Here is an 18973-nt window from a genome sequence, read left to right on the forward strand (position 1 = left end):
TCAAAATTAGTTGTTTTGAGGATAATTTCAAATCTTTGGTCTCTAGTCTCTCCCCCCAGACACTATTTGTTGATAATTCAGCCCAAAACTCAATTGGATTCCAAAATTTTGGGCTGGGACAATTTTAGATACTTTCCTTCAAATGAGATGGTCCAAACAAAATATGACCCAAAGAGTCGGTCACATTGTAGGCTAGTTTTCTTCTGATTGCATTTGTGCGGATCGCTGAGCTCAAGATGCCTATAGAAATAGGGTCTGCCATATTTCAGCCTAAGAGAGATGTCAAAAGAAAATGACTCAACTAATTTCTGCCCAAGGTGGATTTTGGCCTAAATGAAGTGGCCAGAGTGAAATGAGGAAGTTCTAACTGTTCTTATTTCTTATTTTCAACAAACAAATGATAAAATGACTACATACTTAGATAACCATTAATAAACTTTTTTGGGAAAACAAAAAATTACTCTTAAACAGACAACTGTGGCTTTACAATGACCTTAGGTTGATATTTTCACAATATCTGAATAAAATAGATGTGAGTCTTTGGTGGTTGGTGGCACACACCAACACATTTTCTTGAATTTCATCATCATACAAAGAGATGGGAGATAATAGGAAGACGTACAAGATACAATTGATTGGTTTAATTCTAGTACATGATTCTAATCATAGTTCCATATAAGACCTATATTCAATATTGATATGAAGCATCAATTTATATTGCCCTAGGTGGGGTATCCAAATCTTAGGAGCCATAATATTGTAGAACACAAAACTCCTTTATTTTATTTTTGAGAAAAATGCATAACTCTCTTTAATAAATGAACAACCAAACATCATTTACAGTTGACTTTTTGGCACAATTACAATCTCACATCGATCGAATGATGATGGAAGTGTAAGAAGTTTTTATAAAAAAAATTATTGTCCTTATGATTTAGGGTACCTAATATTTGTATCTCTTATTCCTTATCAAATTTTTAAGTGTGTTTCTTTCGTTTCTTTTTTTATTTGTTTATTTTCATAACAATTAGGATTATAGTCAAATGTTCGTCCTTGACAAGGCGGCTTAGTCTTTAAAAGGATATCAACTTTTTTGTCATCTTGAATGAGAACCTCGATGTCGAATTTGAAATTTGTTGTGTAAATATTTGACGTCATTGGGCATTTCGGCATGTAGCAATGTAAGGTTCTAAATTTTCTTTTCCAACAAATCTAGATGTTGATTTTGAAGTCAAAAAATCAGATAATATAAAAGAAAAAGAATTTGATTGTGCATGTCTAGAGAGCAGAAATATGACGCAAAGAACGAAACTTTGACACAAAATTGTGGCAAACATTGAAAACAAATATTTGAAAAAAAGTGGTCAAAATAAGCTCTTTAAAAATAACATTTGTTCCTGTTTGATTATCAATCAAGTACCACCATGAATGAACACATTACTAAGTTTAATCAATTAGTAACCGATCTTTTAAATTTTGATGTAAATTTGAGAATAAGATTTGACTTTGATGTTATTATCGTCCTTCCTGATTAATTTGAATATTTAAAAATAATGTTACTTCATGGAAATAAAAATGTATATTTTGATATTGTAATTTCTGCTTTAAAAGAATTTACAACATCCATATATACATTTTTTCCCCAAATAACGTTGTTTCAAAATGTTCAAATTAATCAGGAAGGGACGATAATAATATCAAAGTCAAATTTTTATTCTCAAATTTTACATCAAAATTTAAAAGATCTTCATTAATGGTGATACCTGACCGATAATCAAATCGGAACAATTGTGTTTTCCTAAGAAGTTTATTCTAACTACTATTTTTCAAAAAAATGTTATTTTTCATAAAGAATTTATTCTGACTACTCTTTTAAAAAATTTGTTCTTCAATGCTTGTCATAATTATTGTGCAAAAGTTTCATTTTTTGATGGCATACTTTTGCTATCTAGGCAGACACAATCGAATTGTTCTGCACGTCAATTAATTCATGATACTCCATTCTTTTTTTCTATATCATCTGACATTTTAAATTCAATAACAATATGTATACCCTGTTCTAAAATCTCACGTCACATGCCGAATGCCTAGTACCATCAAATATGTTCACCGCAAATTTTAAATTCGACATCGGGGTCCTCGTCCAAGATGACAAAAAAGTTGATACCCCTTTTGAAAACTCAACCTCCATGTCAAGGACAAATTTTCGGCTTTGATACCATTTGTTGTGAAAACAAACATATAAAAGAAAGAAACGAAAAAAATGAACACACTCAAAAATTTGATAACATGGTTCAACGAAATATTGTCTATGTCTCCGAGCACTAAAACTATCAATTAATAAGAAAAAAAAAATACAAATAATTTATAGAAAAAAAATTCCAAATCCCATCATCATCCTATGTTAATTATAATTGTGTACCAAAAATCACACTAGTTAGATTTATGATCCCAAAAGAAAAATATAAACATTCGGTTATTGAATATAACTACCAATTGACTTAGGGACCAAGCTATATTTAACTCTTTATTGGTTTTTATTTTTTAAATATTGTTCAATAAATATAGAGTTTTTTTTATGTGTTGTATAAGTATTAGTACAATGTATTTTAGTATTAAAATTTAAATTTTATAAAATAAAATAAATATATTTAATTTTATAATAAGTTATAATATGTTTTGTATTAAAAGATCTCATACTGATCATGCTTTTGTCCAGACTTCAGATCTGACAATTAAGTTATGATTCTTCAATTTTAAAAAAAATATTACTTTTTCAGATCTGAAATTTTTTTCTAAAAGTAATAAGGTAACTGTCATTTATATACTCAGGAGTCAGGACGTTAGTCATAATCAGTTTGAATATCTATTTTATTGAATTAAGTGTGTTTGCGAGATATATAACTCTCGAAAATTAATCGCACTCCAAATGAGAAGCAAATATTATCTCAAAGAAGGTCATAGAACTGTCTAAGAAAATACAATAAAAAAAATATAGATCTGACTTTAGAGGTATTGCTGCATTGGTATACACATACCTATATATAAAAATAAAAATAATAAACCTCTCTGGGAAAAAACTGAAATTTCACTTGGAATATTGGTTTCATCAAAGCCCCTTATTGGCCATTTGTGAGAATAACAGTTGTTCTAAGTTTAGGCTAAATATGGTATGTACACACTAGAATGAATACACAACAACATTATATAGATGTAAAATAGTAGCGGCCTTGTTTGACAAAAAAAGGCAAAATATAATTTCAAAGTTTGTTGTTGTACAGATGAAATCCAGCAACAGCCTCTAATAAGAATCGCGATAAATTGATTGAGATACCCACTTAAGATTCAAGTTTAACTTTCCTGATTTCGCTCCTTCTAACTCAAATGACTCTTTATATTCACCTTCCAGTAAAACCCTTGTCAAGGTTAAAATGCATCTCCCCATGTAGTCCTGATGAATATGTATATAAAATATTATATGTAAGCACTAAATGGAAATATAATAAGAAATCCAAGAAAGGGTTTGCAAGTTCCATAATAAATTAGAGGATACACAATTTATTATTATCATTATTATTTTATAAGTAAAGTTTTCTTGATTATGAGAAGTATAATAACTAAACTTTTAGAAATACCTTAAATTACTTACTGTCGTTATTTTCCGGTCTACTCCGCTTAGTAAAGAGGTATGCTAATTAAGGGCTACTACTACTTGAGGAAGTGGCAAATAATCGAGATCTCTCTTCTTCAATCAATCAACTAAGATTTATCATGGTATTTCACGCCAATGGTTGTCTTATTTATAAGCTTCATAACTGCTAAGCAGTTATCATAATATAACCTATTCCTTTCAGTATCACAACTAATTGACCATGTTACAAATTCTAGGTTTTGGGGGAATGTTGATGTTTGTAAAATTCTACTTTCTTGTTTTTCTACTTGTATGACTCTGTTTCGTTTTATTTAATTTATGTATGCTTCTAGCAAAGAGTGAGAATATAAGATTGCATTGTAAGTTAGGAGAGAATAATCCTAAATAACAACAAGACCTTGTTCATTTATAAATTATTTGGATAAGGAGGTGGTTATTTTAAAATATTTTTATTCGATCTTGGTTATTTTAGTAAATGAGATGGGAAGTTTTGAAACCTTAACTCTACTTTTATGTGTTGGTCTGATCATCGCTTATATTACGAAACAAGAAATACTAGAATATTGACCTATAAGACATAATGAAAGAAGATATGCAATCGAGGTGCTCACCTTCCCAAAGGTGTCATGATCCCAGACTTCGAGAAGAAGCATATCATGTAATCCATCCTCTACGACAAAATCAAAAGTTTGATTCCATATCGGATTCAAACTATCATTCACAACCTAAGATCAACAAAAAAATATAGAATGGTTAAAGACACAATTAACTTGTTCATAATGAAATATTTAAGCTGCTTTTTTATACACATTCTTTCAATTTGATCATGATTTAGAAATCTCAATTAACTAGAAAATAATCTGATAATGATCCAAAAAATAATCTAATCATGATAAAAAAAAAATCTATACCCAATAAAGCAAAACATTATTTATAAAATAATTTATATACCAAATGAAACAACAAAAATCACACTATAATCTAGATAGGATCACCTAAAAATGTTGCATTCCAAATAGGCTAAACAACAGTAAATGGGAAAGAGAAATTAAAAAATAAATGAAAAAGTGATAGTGAAAGTAGCAGTTACCCTGGTTTTGTTCTTTGATCCTGTTTTCTTCATGGTTACCACAACATAAGGGTCAGCCTTCCCCATTAGGTCAGCAGGTGGCAAGTCATCTGCAGATATTACAGTAACAGAAAGTACACCTCTCACAATCACGTCCTTCTTTCGATCGGTCTCCTTTCCATTTCCATTGATTTCATTCCTTTCTGCACCATCTTTAAGAATTTTCTCTAGTGATGTCATTGAATACTTCGATCCAAATGGGTTGACGAATTCGGAATTCTTCATGCTGAAAGGGCAGTACAATAACTCCAGATGGACCTAGAAAGTATGTACAAATAAATGAGTCATAAAACAATGAAGAAGTTATCACCTAAAAGAAACATGACATTGGCCCATTTGAAAACACGTTTTATGCATACATTCGGAAAGTAAACTAACTTAAAGACAAATAAAAAAATATGTTATGTTTCGATATAATTATAAAAACAGGTGTTTCAAAATTGTGCCATTATAAGCTAATGATAACTTATAGAAGAAACTCAAATGGAAGAAAATAAGAGATGTTAAACAAGCATTGAAATGGACACTTTTCAATGTCTCTCTCATTCATGCACACACATCTTAGATGATAACTACCAAGGAACCAAATGGGTCAATTCGAGTTCAATCTCATGAATCAAAACTGGAGAAGATTTTCCTAATATAAAGTATTGCATTTGTTACATTTTATTTTACATTAGTGCCTCTTAAATGTAAAAGGGAGTTTGAGAGAATAGGCTGTTTTGTTATCAACTTAAAATCTGTTATGTTTCTTAAGAATCAGAATGTCTCAAAAAAACAAATCTATATAACAAATGCAGCAAAATAAATACACTCTAATTTGGATCACGCTTGGCCTTATTCCACGATACTAATTTGTATTTCCAAGAAACATTAACTTCAAACAGTTGGAGTTGTGTCTTCCCATCAAAATGTTCATTTATGCCCTATCTTGGAAGTTGTTCTTTTATTGAACTAGTCTCCTTTATTTTCTTATAAATTGTAGTTCCATTGTAATAGTTTAGCATTCCAAATCAATCATAAAATATATCAATCCATCCCCTTGTCATTTTTCTACAATTCTTATACCAAACGGAAGAAAAGGAAAAACTCCTTCCAGTTGTAACATTGACGATTTTCCAATGAGATTGTGACTAAGTACTAGTTTTTAAAGAGGCTCATTGAAATAAATGTTTTAATTTAAAAAATAAGTGAAAAGTAGTATATAGAGAAAAACAACATAAGAGTGAGAATTTTATTACCTGACCCCTGTTTTTGTTATCTCTCTGAACCTCCAAATCTTTGACTAATTTCAACCACACATCCTTCACTTTACCAGGAACCAGTTCATTCAGTTTTATTTGAGCACATCCAATTAATTCAGCTGCCTGAAGTCCTTCATCATCATAAACTTTTACTACCAAGTGTTGTGTGGTATCATCTTCAACAATAAACTCAAAGTGCTCATTCCAGACTGGACACAATTCGTTGTTCTATTGGAAAACAAAAAATAAAATTACGAGGTTGACTATAAAACATCATACCAATAGAAAGAAAATGATAAAGAGAATAACTTACAATTATTTTGCTCGTCTTCATTCTATCAGGCAGGGGACGGATATATACCACTGCGAAAGGATCAGACTTCCCTATAATATCCTTATTTGTCAAGTCTTTTGCTTGCACAAGTTTCACCTCCAAAACTCCAACAGGTTTCAACTCTAGATCACTGAAAATATATTGCTATTAATGGGAATGTTCTTTCATACATATGGACACTGTTCATACTACATGGACTAAGATAAAGCGGAGTCACAAAATCATTTTAAAAAATCTCAAACAATAGCAATACCTATAATCACCAGGGATAATTGGGATAATTTTTCGGACTGGCCATGTGATGGTATCTTCAATTGCATCCTTGATCATTCCCTGTATAAACATAGGCTCACTATAACTGTACTGTGGCTTCAATGCACATTCTCAGAACAAGATTACAAAATTAACAAACCGAGATTTATCTAAGGTTGACAAACTTCATTTAGACAGTATATTAAGAAAAGGAGATGAGGATCATAGCCTCATAAACTTCATCCAAAAAATACTGATTATTTGAAATACTAATGCATATGTTTTGACAAGAATCCAGAAATTCAATTTAGTCCACCAAAAACAAATCTAATAGCAACTAAAACGTATATAACAGGAATTTTACTTTTACAGTTGACTGCAAACTTCTGCATTTATGTGAAAGAGAGAATAAACAGAATTTTTCAAACCTCAATAGAATCAAATAGACCAGGTATTGCTGATACATCACCACCAACAACTTTGAGTTTGAAATCCAGCTTTTTCTGCAGCGAAAAGTGAGAAATTGTTACGTATTGTATGATTCGGAAATTTAGAAAAACAATATCAATCATGATCCAAAAAATATAATATTTATAGCAAATGAAGCCAATAATCTAGATCATGGTGTAGAAAATAATCTTTATATCAAATAAAACTAAATTATATTAAATTATCTTACACCAAAAAAAACATTTTAAATTTAACTATGGCAATATCATCAATGAGATCATGATTATGACAAAGATTGTGCATGCAAGTAGAATGGTTCTTTGTTTTTCATTCAGGTTCAAGGTACAAAAGTTGATCAACTGTGCATACATTTATGCCATAAATGCATACCGAACTAAATTGTTTCGTTTTCATGTTATTTTTCACCTCAGAAAGAAAGTGAGTACCATATTTTAAGTAAGCAATGTGACATCAACGGTTTCCATTGGGAAATCATGATATGATTGTCATCAGCAAATAAAACTAGGAACTGTAAGGAACATTTAACTTCCACTTCCACAAGATCTAAATTAGGAACCACACAAAGCTGAAATGAGAGCAATCATCCATATATCATATGTTGTAGAGATAATCTCAGTAAACATTCCCTTCTCAAAATAAACCAAAGTAGAAACTTTATCATCTATCAGGAATCTATAACATGTATTGGGGTTAGGTATAAATGAGGGGAATATTCATTGAAGATAAATTATGTAAAGTAGTCCATGAAGTATGAGTAAGAATAAAACATAGTACACAAGTTAGTTAGGGATACAATTGGTATTCTTGATTAATGAAGTGTATGCATAAATTGTATTCTTAGCTAGATATGAATTGAGTTCAAGACTATTATTTCCTCGTCTCTTTTTTTTTAATCTATCCAATTTCTATGACAAAACCCTAACTCTTCTATAGAAACATACCGGAATCAAGATACTATTAGTTTACATTTCCTAATCTAATTATTATCACATTATAGAAAGTAAAATTAGTTGTTCTAATGCTTTTGTGTAAACACACTTCTGAGATAAATCGAAAACCTAACAGGACAATTTGATAAATGAAGGAACTTTTTAAAAATAAATCTGGATACATCTGCAAGTTAATGATTCCTTTAGTTTAATATCCTATAAAGCTAAAAAATATATACAAACTTTACCTTTTCTCTTAAGGAGTAACACACAGCACCAAAACAGGGGAACTCGTCAACAAGAGGTTTAAAGATCAGTCTGAACACACCAGTGAATCCCAGATCTTTAACCTAATTACAGAAACACAGAGAACAATCAGTCTTTTACATTCAATGTTTGACATCTCGTTGAAAAAGAACTTACTTGTATAGGCAGCCCCACTCCGACTCTAGTCTTAATATCAAGTACTATATTAGGATTTCCATCCCAATTCATCTCCAACTCCATTGAAATTCCGCCACTATTATCTTCAATAACTTGGATCCCTAAAGAATAAAACCAAAATCATTATGGTCACCATAAGTATGATGAAGAACAATTATTTTATGTAATTAATTTTCCACACTCCAATTATAGCTTTTCCTTTCCTTATCAGAGTATCTCAGAGATGAAGACATGAATTCTCTCCTTCGAATCAAAATATTTTCAGATGTTAAGCATCCATGTTCTAAGGTTTCTATAAATAACTATATATACACCCAATAACTATTAGCTATGATTGTTTCAACTTATATGTGTATACATTTATTCCCTACTTAACAAACTAAGATGCCAAACCTACTTCTGTAGAAAATTTTCCTTTATCATTTGTCAGATGGACCAGGCAGAGATATGCATATTTATTTTACACAGTCTTAATGATAAAGCCGTGTTCATCCAACAATTTCAATGGAACAAATCCTCTTCTTATAGCCTTTGCTTATTGTGAATTTGTGATGCACTCATATCTTTTTCAACATTTTCCCTTTTCCATGTCTAATATGAACATATAATAACCAGTATCATACACATAGTGGAAGAATGGACAAAGATAAAGGGATTAAACTACAACAACATATGATCAGGACATTTCACTATAAACATGTTCTGTTTTGTACTATATACATACACTATGCAGAAAGTGCAACAATCAAGACAATAATTAGTTCTAATAGATCTCACCTGTGAATTGTGGCGCTACAGTTCCAAGAGTGAGCTTCGAAAATTTCAAGGACGACAATACAATTGGTCTATACTGTTCTAAAATCGGTTCCACATTAGCTTTTATAAGCTCAGATGCTGCCTAAAGAACCAGATTAAGAACAATTATCAATGAATTTGTAAGGATAAAAGAAGATCAAGAATCTAGCCAAATCTATACCTCGTTAACGTATGGCCAGATCTTCGTTAAATGCTGATTAAGCCACTTCAGCTGAAATACAAATAAAGATATTCATATCATATAATTGCATAAAAACAAGGAGGAAACGATGAACAACAGTACTACCTTCTGTCGCTGTGAGAAAACGACCCAAGATGGATAGTAATCAGGTGCGAGAAGCTTTCTAGAATCTTCTAGAGTCATCCGTGCAAAAGCCGCTACAGTTCTCGCCTGAAAAATGATGAAAACTAGAGCTCAATTTCCTTTTAAGATATGAAAAGGCGTAGTAGGTCAATCAATATGTCAGAATCAGAATCAGAATGAAGCTTACAAGTACTGTGCGGCGTTTAGATCGAGCATTTTCAGAACGAACAAAGAGGACGATTAAAGCGAGGCCAACTGTGATTCCGATAACGAGTCCAAACACGAACGACATTTGTTCTCTCAGAGATCGTAGCTGACGATCTGGATGGAAGTTGAAAGGTTTTCTGATTGTAAAGTGATGAAAGTAACTAGAGATTTGATGTTGAAGTTCGTTCAGATGAGGAATTCGAATTCAAATTCAAATTTGTTTACAGGTGGAAGAGATTGGATGATCCATCCATCCAATTGTTAGATAACCGAGCTAAGGAAGAAGACACGCTGACGAGAGTAGCCCTTTGTAATGACTCTTATACATATTTGATTAAGAGAGAGAAAGAGAAATTGGATGACTAGTTTTAGGGTCATTTCTTCTTTGATTCGGACTTGTTTGGTTTAGATTTTGTTTTTAAAAACCATTTTATTAAAATTTTATAAAAAAAATATATATATATACATTAATAATATATATATATATAATGATGCTTACTTTTTAAAGTGTCAGGGATTGAAAACTGTAGTTAATTTGGATATATATGTGAGAGTAAATGGATATTTGCTTGGATTATGGGTTGATTCTCTCCCCATAAACTTAAAACGGTTAAAAATAAAATAAAATATGTTATAGGTATTTTTATCTTAATATTTTTTTTACGATTTTTTATATTATTATTACTTGTGTATATTACTTGTGTAAATGCACAGGATAAATGTTAGTTTAGTTAATAAACTAAATAACTTAAATAGAAAAATGATTAGGAGAAAATTATATCGTTATTCCTCAATCTATTACTCTTCATAATTTAATTATTTAAAGAATTTAATAATACAATAATTAAAAGTTATTTGGATTAATCTCATGTCAAACAAGCTCCAATGAATTGACTTCAATTCATCTTTAACATAAAATATATAATAATTTAACTACTTGTATTCTGTTAATATATAATTAATCCAACTGTTTCTAATAGTTAATAATAACTATCTATTTTTTACTAAAAACTATTTTATCACATTTTAATTTTTTTAACCATTTTGTTATTAAATTTATTAATTAAAATATTAAAATACACTTACTTTATTTTTATAAAATAAATAAAAAAAATATTATAATAAATTAACAAAAAAATCTAAATTTATTTTTTCAAATAGTCTCTTGGAACTTGTTATATATTCCCAATCATTTTAAGTTAATAAATTTTAAAAAATTAATTTAAAAAACATTAAATCAAACAAAGATTTCACTTAAAACACATAAGACCACTAGATATGTTTTTCTTAGATTTTATTTTTGAGATTTTATAAATTATCTCTATTTATTATTATTATCATTATCATTAATAACCATTAAGTCACTAATATCAACACTAAAATATTTAAATTATTTTACTTTCTTTATAAAATTTAAATAAAGAAGACATTATAATAATTTAATAAATTAAAAACTCAAACAACTTACCTTTTTTTTTACAAATTTTCAAAAATCCCAAATAACAAAAATATATATAGAGATATATATGAAACAAGCCCTTAAAATTCATTTGATATTTGGTATTTTATAAATTGATTTTGATATTTTTTAATTTCTATACACATCATATCATTATAATTTATAAATCACTTGATTTCTTAACTAATTATTATGTTTATATATATATATATATATATATTTTTATTAAATTTAAATTTTGAAACGTTTTAATAAATAAATTTTAAATAATTCTTTTTTTTATCAAATAAGGTTTTTTAGGAAAAAAATCTTAAAAACCAATATCAAACTGACCCTAGTGATACTTTTCCTTAACCATCTAATTTATTGATATAATCGAGGATTTGGGAAATAAGCCACTAGGCAGAGCCGTCCAAAGCTACAGAGAATTAATTCTACACTTTTATTTTATTTTATTTTATTTATTATTATATATTTTTCTAACCATGTCGACAAATAATTTTGCCGACAAGAGAGATAGTTATGCTGTGCCACGTCACTGACCTCTTTTATAAGGGTCCACTTGTAAAAGGGATATATATACGTGTTCCAATTAGTTTCTTACACGTCCTTGATTTTAACAATTTTCTTTTTCTCTCATGATTTTGTTATAAATTATTTCCAGCAACCAAATTCAAACATATCCATATGGATTTATTATTTGATTTAAAGTATATACTCTCAGAAAAAAAAAAAGTTGCTTTATATTTATATTATTAGTTAAATTTTGTTCAATACTATTAAACAATTTATTAATAAAATATTTTTTATTTTACTGTAAAGTTCCGTCTTCATGGTTATATATATCCGCTCAACTTTTGACTGAACTTTAAATTTTGCATCACATCACATATCAATAAAATATTTATAATAAAATTCCGTTCCAAATTTGTAAATATACCACTGTATATAATTTAATAAACGATTAAAAATATAAGAATTGAAAATTATTTTAAATATAAATGAATTCTATCTTTTTGAAAATTAAAAAAAAAATAATACGAGAATTTTGGTAAAAATAATTAAAGAATATAAAAGTAGTAGAATAAAATATAAATATGTTGCTTACAAAATACTTAAAGAGAATTTAAAAATGAAAGCAAAGTGGAACAATAGAATAATTAGTTTATATGAAATAATTAAAAATATATATATATATATACCTAATGAGAACCTAATATATTGAAAGGTTCCTTATTTATTTATATATATATATATATATAATATTATATATTTCAGTTTAAAAGAAATTTTGAATTAAATAAAAAAAATCAAAAGGTTCGCTTAAGCCCCAAGTGAATTCGTCCAACGTGGTTATGTATAACTTATAATGTTATATTAGTTCAACGTTTTTGTAAAATTTATTTGAAAAAAATCGATAGATTCAATCGAAAAATTAATCACACTTCTTTTAAAGATCTATAAATCCTATAAATTGTGTTTTTTTTTATAAGTAGTCATTGGGCTGCCTAGGAATCTATACTGGGCTCGTCCCGGGCTTTTATTATAGTAATTATATAGTAATTACTTATTAGTATGATAAATTATATCTTCCTTTTGTTTTGGGTTTGATTATTGTAAAGTGTATGATTTTTTTTTATTTTAAAAATGGTACATTCTCTTGATTAACAAACTATTTATATATAAAAACATAATTTGTTATGTGAGTGCAATCAGGTCTGAGTTGTTAGTTTGCGGATTGATGCGTTCTCGAAATTTGAAACTGTTTATTAAAATGGATGGGATTGCTAGTTTGCTCTCAAAACCTAGAACTATTTAATAAAAAAATAAAATTAAACATGATATATATATATAAAAATATTGAATTTACAACTTATTGTAATTGCATTACAAGTACCAGCTAAGATATTAACTTTTATGTTTCAAATTCATCAAATATTTTTACATAGATACAAAATCCAATATAAGGACGGCATGTTGAAAATCTTTTCTGGAAAGAAATGTGCAATGCATGTAAAGTTTTAGTAACTTGCCAATGTAAGACAACTTCAAATTTATTTTCATTTACTATATTGTGTACCTTATTTCTTATAAAACTCAAACCTCAATTCTTCAAATGTATTGGTTTATGTAAATTTACAATTGGCCGGCCAAATTAGTACTTTGATAAATATAATTCTCTTCGCTAATATTAAAGATATTGTTAATGTCAATGTCAATCCAAATTTCAATACTACGAATACAATTATGAATCCACAACTAGATCCACAACTAGATTTTGAGACGTGGAACATGATGCAAACAATCGGGTTGACCAGGGACGAGTTAATGAGCCTATTGAATGTAAACTAGCCATTTGGCTAAAAGATATGTCTAATGGTGTTTTACTCTTATCTATCTATCTTTTTTTTTTTCCAGAAAATGAGGGTAGAATATCTTTCACTACCATCAGGGGCTTTCACAATCAAAGAATATGGAAATCAAACCTCGCGTCTCGCCAAGTCGACCTATAAAATAGGTATAAATACCGGTTATTGATGAAAATTCATAATATTGAAAAGAAATTGGCTAAAATGGATGTGTTTGCATGCAGGTTTATGAGCAGATAGATGCATTTACTTACCCCATTTGTTACTCCAAGAGATTTTTGTTTATGTGAAAAGGTCACTGCAGGATAGTGGAGGTCTCTCCAGTTCCCCCTCTCGTGCATGGATGCCTTTTTTCGAAAAGAAAATATAAGGAAATATGTTACATGATATATCTACATCTTTAGTGCTAGGCGTTATGACGCAAATAAGAAATGCATAATGAGTATAAACGATAAGATTATGAAGAGTTTTTACGTGAACATGAAAGACAATCTTGAAATGCCTCGACTGAAAGACAATGAGATTTTTCTCTCTTTATGCCCAGATCAATTAAATGTTAACCCATCAAGTGGCCTCTGATTGTGAATGCTGCTACCTTGTTATCTTATATAAAGAAAATATGCATCAATATATTGTAATTTAGTGATTAGAGTATTAAGTTCTAGCTAGTAAACAATATGAATCATCATTGTAATATGAGTTTTCCCATTAAGTGAAAATCAGATTAGTTTCACAAAAAAATGTAAAGTATATGAAAAAATTGTATTTTGAGAGCTAATTTATGTTTTATGTGTGTAGGATTCAAATCAATAACATGACCAAGCAGTTGACAAGATTTTAAAATAGATTTAAGTCTTATATATTTGATATATTGACTAAAAATTAATCCTTCATATTTTTTTACCTTGGCTCAGTGTGAAGAGTCGACCGAAGAGATTAAAATGTCACGGATTCGATTAACACCAGAAACGAGTTTCCGGTTTGTGGGTGTAATTCCAGACTGATAGTCCTCCCCCTCCTTAATTAAAAATATGTTAAAATATCAAAATTTACCTACATAATTAACAACTGGAGCAAGCTATCAATGCTACAGATTAACAATTCAAATCTATTGTAGATTTCATCACTTATGGTGGCATCATCGATAAAATTATTCAAAAATTGCAAGTACAAACTAGCGATTCTTACCTGTATCAATAATGAACTCGATTCCCACTAAAAACGCTTTAAATTGATGGGGAGAGTTATCATCTATTTCTGAAACATAAATTTATAATAGAATATCAGACTATCTTTGAGTCCAAAAAAACGAACTCAATGATTTCAACTTTCAAATTGTAAATTGGAACATTGAATATGAAACAGATTTATCAACAATGACCTTAAATATTTTCATATTATTGAAATACTCAAATTTACCATTCAATTATCCATTGGATTAAGGAAGATGTGTATATCAGATCAAAATAATAAGATCTTTAATGGTGTTTATAATTTGACAACACCTGCTCCACCCCTACAAAATGGGTAAGGACTTAATGAATGACATCGAATCATCGCTAAATGTAACTCATTTTTATCGGGTATTTTTACAGAAATTATTTTGAAGTTGACATATTGTTTAAGAAATATACAATTAATTGCTTAAGATGTAATTAAGAATATTAATAAATGCTAAATCTTGGATAAACAGCTTACATGATGATGCATGTCAGCAGCTTCAGAGCTCAAATTAATTCTTCATCCCTAGAGCCATCTCTGCTTCATCAAGAACAAATAATTCCAATATTTAATCATTTTAGCATATACATAATATAATTAAATAATCTACTAAAGGCATGCATTTTCAAATAAAAAGACATATGTGAGATGCAATACCTTTGCTTCTATGCAACTTTTCTTCTAGGCCAAGTCTTCATCGAATAGGAATTCTACATGAAAGTTGTGACGGCCAAGTCTTACTTTAAGTGAAGTTAAGAGTGCGACAACATCGATTGCTTCTTCCGAGGATACCAACTTAGGACAACTCGCGATGTACAAATATTGTAATGAATTGAGGTTTCCAAATTCAGTCAATAACATCTTCATCGCTGGACAACGCTCAATATGCAAAGTCGTGAGAGAGGCGAGGTTCGTGACACCACTTATTATCTTCTTTCGTGATAGGGATGTTAAGTTTTGACAATCAGAAATAGACAAAGTTTGTAGCAACGGGAGAGACATCATCATTCCATCATCAAACAAACAACTTAACTTCGAGCAGTATTCAATCTTCATATGTCGAAGAGATTGGAAACTTGATCGTCCTCCTTGTGTTTCATTAATGTTCCCAAACAACATTGTCTCTTGAAACAAAATATTTCTTGCTTCTAAATTAGAAAGATGAAGATCAGTGAGACCACTAAGATTTGAGATGTTATATAACAAATCATTGGAACATTCACCAACAACGGTTAGATCTTTGAGATGTTGTGGCAAGTTTCGCAAGTTTGGGCAATAAGATATCTCGAGCATGGAAAGTCGAGGGAATGCTCGAGTACTATAAGGAGGAGCAACCAATTCCCTCAAATTTCTCATGTGATGAATAGCAAATTCCTCCAACAAGGGGAATACTATCATTCCATTGTCATTTCTACTAACACTATTGTTGATGGGGAATATGTGCTTCACATTTTCCAATTTGTAGAACTCAAGATGTGTTAGATAATCAGACGACTTTCTCACCCATTTGGGGAGATTCAAACCTGTATAACCGCGCATTTTCAGAATCTTAAGACTTGTAGTTGGAACCTCAAGAGCTTCCCCTGTTTCCTCGTGTCTATTCTTCTTCTTATCATCATCTTCGTCGTTATCTTCCCATTGTAACTCCAACATATTGATGCTTGATTTTTGAGAAGCAAAACTCGTCCTCCCTCTCGCAATAGATGCATTGGTAACCCTTCCAAGGTTCTTAATTCTCAAATATCCTCGAATGTTCAATTCTTTTAACTCATCTAGTTGGCAGTGATCATTTTCCTTGCCTATCACAAACAAACTTAGCGTCTTGAGATGTATTAATTGCCTCATCCCTTGAGGCATATATTGTAATCTAATACAATCCTTCAAATAGAGATGTCGAAGGTTAACAAGATCTTTTGTATTCCTTGGCAAACTCTCGAGATAAAAACAATTATTGAGGTTCAGGGTTTGAAGGTTCGAGAGATCACAAATACTATTAGGTAATGTTGTTATCTCACTGCCCGAAAGGTTTAAGTATCTAAGTTGCTTTAGACATCCAACATAACGCAAATCAAGAGTTTCTGCATCGCAATATACTTCAAAGACACGTAAAGATGAAAGTTTCTTCAATACTCCCAAAATCTCCTTCGAGACATTCAAAAATCCAATATTAGCGGGATGGAGTATTATTGATTGCAAACCTCTCATTTCCTTAAGAAACTCAGTTTTTTCTTTGCCAAATTCCTTAACTGTTAATGTTAAGTGACGAATTTCTTGTCTAAAAATTCTTCTTGAGCTCTTACCATCCATCGTATAGCATTCATCTTTCATAATAGATTGGGCGAGATCGTGCATAAGATCGTGCATCCTACAAGTTGTATGAAATCCAAACCAATAAAATGTCTCTGTTTCGTCTTGAAAAAAGGATCTCCAACACAACTCATTCCAAATTGTATTTCCAACATCTTCTGCTTCTTGGTTTTCATTTATAGGAATCAATCCATGGGCTATCCACATTTGAATCAATCTCTCTTTTTCAATCTTAGTACCCTTGGGAAATACAGCACAATAAGCAAAACATCTTCTCAAATGATAAGGAAGATCATAGTAACTCTTCCTTAGAATAGGCAAGATAAATTCTTCATTTTGCGATATTTCATTATCTCTGATTCTACACCATTCTTTTTCATCGTTCTTGAACCCCAACTGACTTCCCAACGTCTTAGCAATTAAAGGAACACCCTTACACTTTTTAACTATTTCTCTCCCAATAGAAATAAAGTTTGGAGTTCTTCGCGTTCCATGCATAAACGCACGCTCTTCAAATAACAGCCAACAATCATTATCAGACAACGACGATAACTCAACATGTTGAATAGTTTCCATTAACTTCGCCACATTTCTTTTCCGTGTCGTAGTAAGGACAAATGCACCATTCGAACCACAATCTAATATAGCTCTCAAAACATTCCACTCCTCTTCGTTTTCATTCCAAACATCATCCAACACAATCAAATATCTCTTCCCTTTCAATTGATCTCTAACTTTCTTCGACAATTTCTCTAAAGAAGTCTCATTTGTTGCTTGTATAATGTCTTTAATCACTAACTTCACATCAAATTTCTCAGAAACACAAACCCAAATCCTAGTATCAAAATGCATAGCAACCTCATCATCATCGAAAACCATTTTAACAAGTGTTGTCTTCCCAAGACCACCAATTCCAACAATGGGTAAAACAGATAATTCTTTAACAAGACTTGATTCATTTGATACTAAAATATCAACAATTTTTGTTTTCTCTTCATCTCTTCCATACACTTGAATACATGTAGGAATAGACATACTTTCACGGCCACTAGATGATTTCATGTCATGAATAGATTCACGCAAATGTAACCTTTGACGTTCATAAGAAATCTGGTCTAATTTCTCTTGAACATCCTTAATTTTATGACCAATTTTTAGACGTGTCCTAGTATTGATAAAAGGATGAGTTATTGAATGGGTTACCTGGATCCGGGTTGAAGATGAAGCATTTCTTCTTTTGATTTGAACACGAAGATCTTTTAAAGTACATTCATCCATGATATCACGAACCTCGTATACTATGTGTTTGAGTTTGAGTAACCAATCTTCTGTTTGTCTGTCTTTTTCACGGACTCTTTTTCTTTCTGCATCTTCAAGAACAGCACTAATTGAAGAAAGGGTGCTTGATAACTTTTGAACTTCTTTTTTATAACTCCAAAATAATGAGAATTCATCATTGATTAGAGGTACCAAATTTGTAAGTAAACCACTTATTAGAGCTGCATCAACCATGGTGATGATGGTGGTTTCTCTGTTTTTTCAAAGCTTGTAAAGAAAATGGAATGGATTTAACTCAATCAAATACAAAATGGACTGGCAGCATGTGATGGGGGAGGATGCAATTATTGACCGTGTGGGACCAAACTTAAATATTACCTGTTTAAGGATTTTTTTTCTTCTTAATTCTTTCCTAAAAGAAAATTTGTTTATAAATATTTTTACAAGATTAATTAAGGCTTCTTCTCTTTGAATTTTTATAAAAAAATCTAATTAAAATTAATTTTTAAATTAATCACTTCTTAACTATCAAATCACTCGTTTCATTAACCAAAATA

General features: G+C 30.1%; 2 protein-coding genes across 3 annotated transcripts; both read right to left on the reverse strand.

Moving 5' to 3' along the window:
* Positions 1-3050: 3050 nt before the first annotated feature.
* LOC124941672 (synaptotagmin-5) lies at positions 3051-10107 on the reverse strand. Its single transcript, XM_047482020.1, has 13 exons — positions 9763-10107; positions 9558-9662; positions 9432-9482; positions 9233-9353; positions 8435-8556; positions 8260-8361; positions 7040-7114; positions 6613-6692; positions 6339-6489; positions 6023-6253; positions 4743-5039; positions 4264-4377; positions 3051-3451 (listed from the first exon to the last, which is right to left on the reverse strand). The coding sequence occupies exons 1-13, from the start codon at positions 9865-9867 to the stop codon at positions 3302-3304; spliced, it is 1704 nt and encodes a 567-aa protein (XP_047337976.1). The 5' UTR covers positions 9868-10107; the 3' UTR covers positions 3051-3301.
* Positions 10108-14914: 4807 nt separating this feature from the next.
* LOC124942280 (putative disease resistance protein RGA1) lies at positions 14915-18672 on the reverse strand. 2 transcript variants are annotated; one of them, XM_047482750.1, is made up of 3 exons: positions 15489-18672; positions 15309-15371; positions 14915-15126 (listed from the first exon to the last, which is right to left on the reverse strand). In XM_047482750.1, the coding sequence occupies exon 1, from the start codon at positions 18648-18650 to the stop codon at positions 15513-15515; it is 3138 nt and encodes a 1045-aa protein (XP_047338706.1). In that variant the 5' UTR covers positions 18651-18672; the 3' UTR covers positions 14915-15126; positions 15309-15371; positions 15489-15512. The 2 variants fall into 2 exon arrangements, with proteins under 2 accessions (XP_047338706.1, XP_047338705.1); XM_047482749.1 differs by having other exon boundaries at positions 14916-15126; positions 15309-15368.
* Positions 18673-18973: the final 301 nt, after the last annotated feature.

Source organism: Impatiens glandulifera, chromosome 6 (genome assembly GCF_907164915.1).
Source record: "Impatiens glandulifera chromosome 6, dImpGla2.1, whole genome shotgun sequence".
NCBI lineage: Eukaryota > Viridiplantae > Streptophyta > Magnoliopsida > Ericales > Balsaminaceae > Impatiens > Impatiens glandulifera.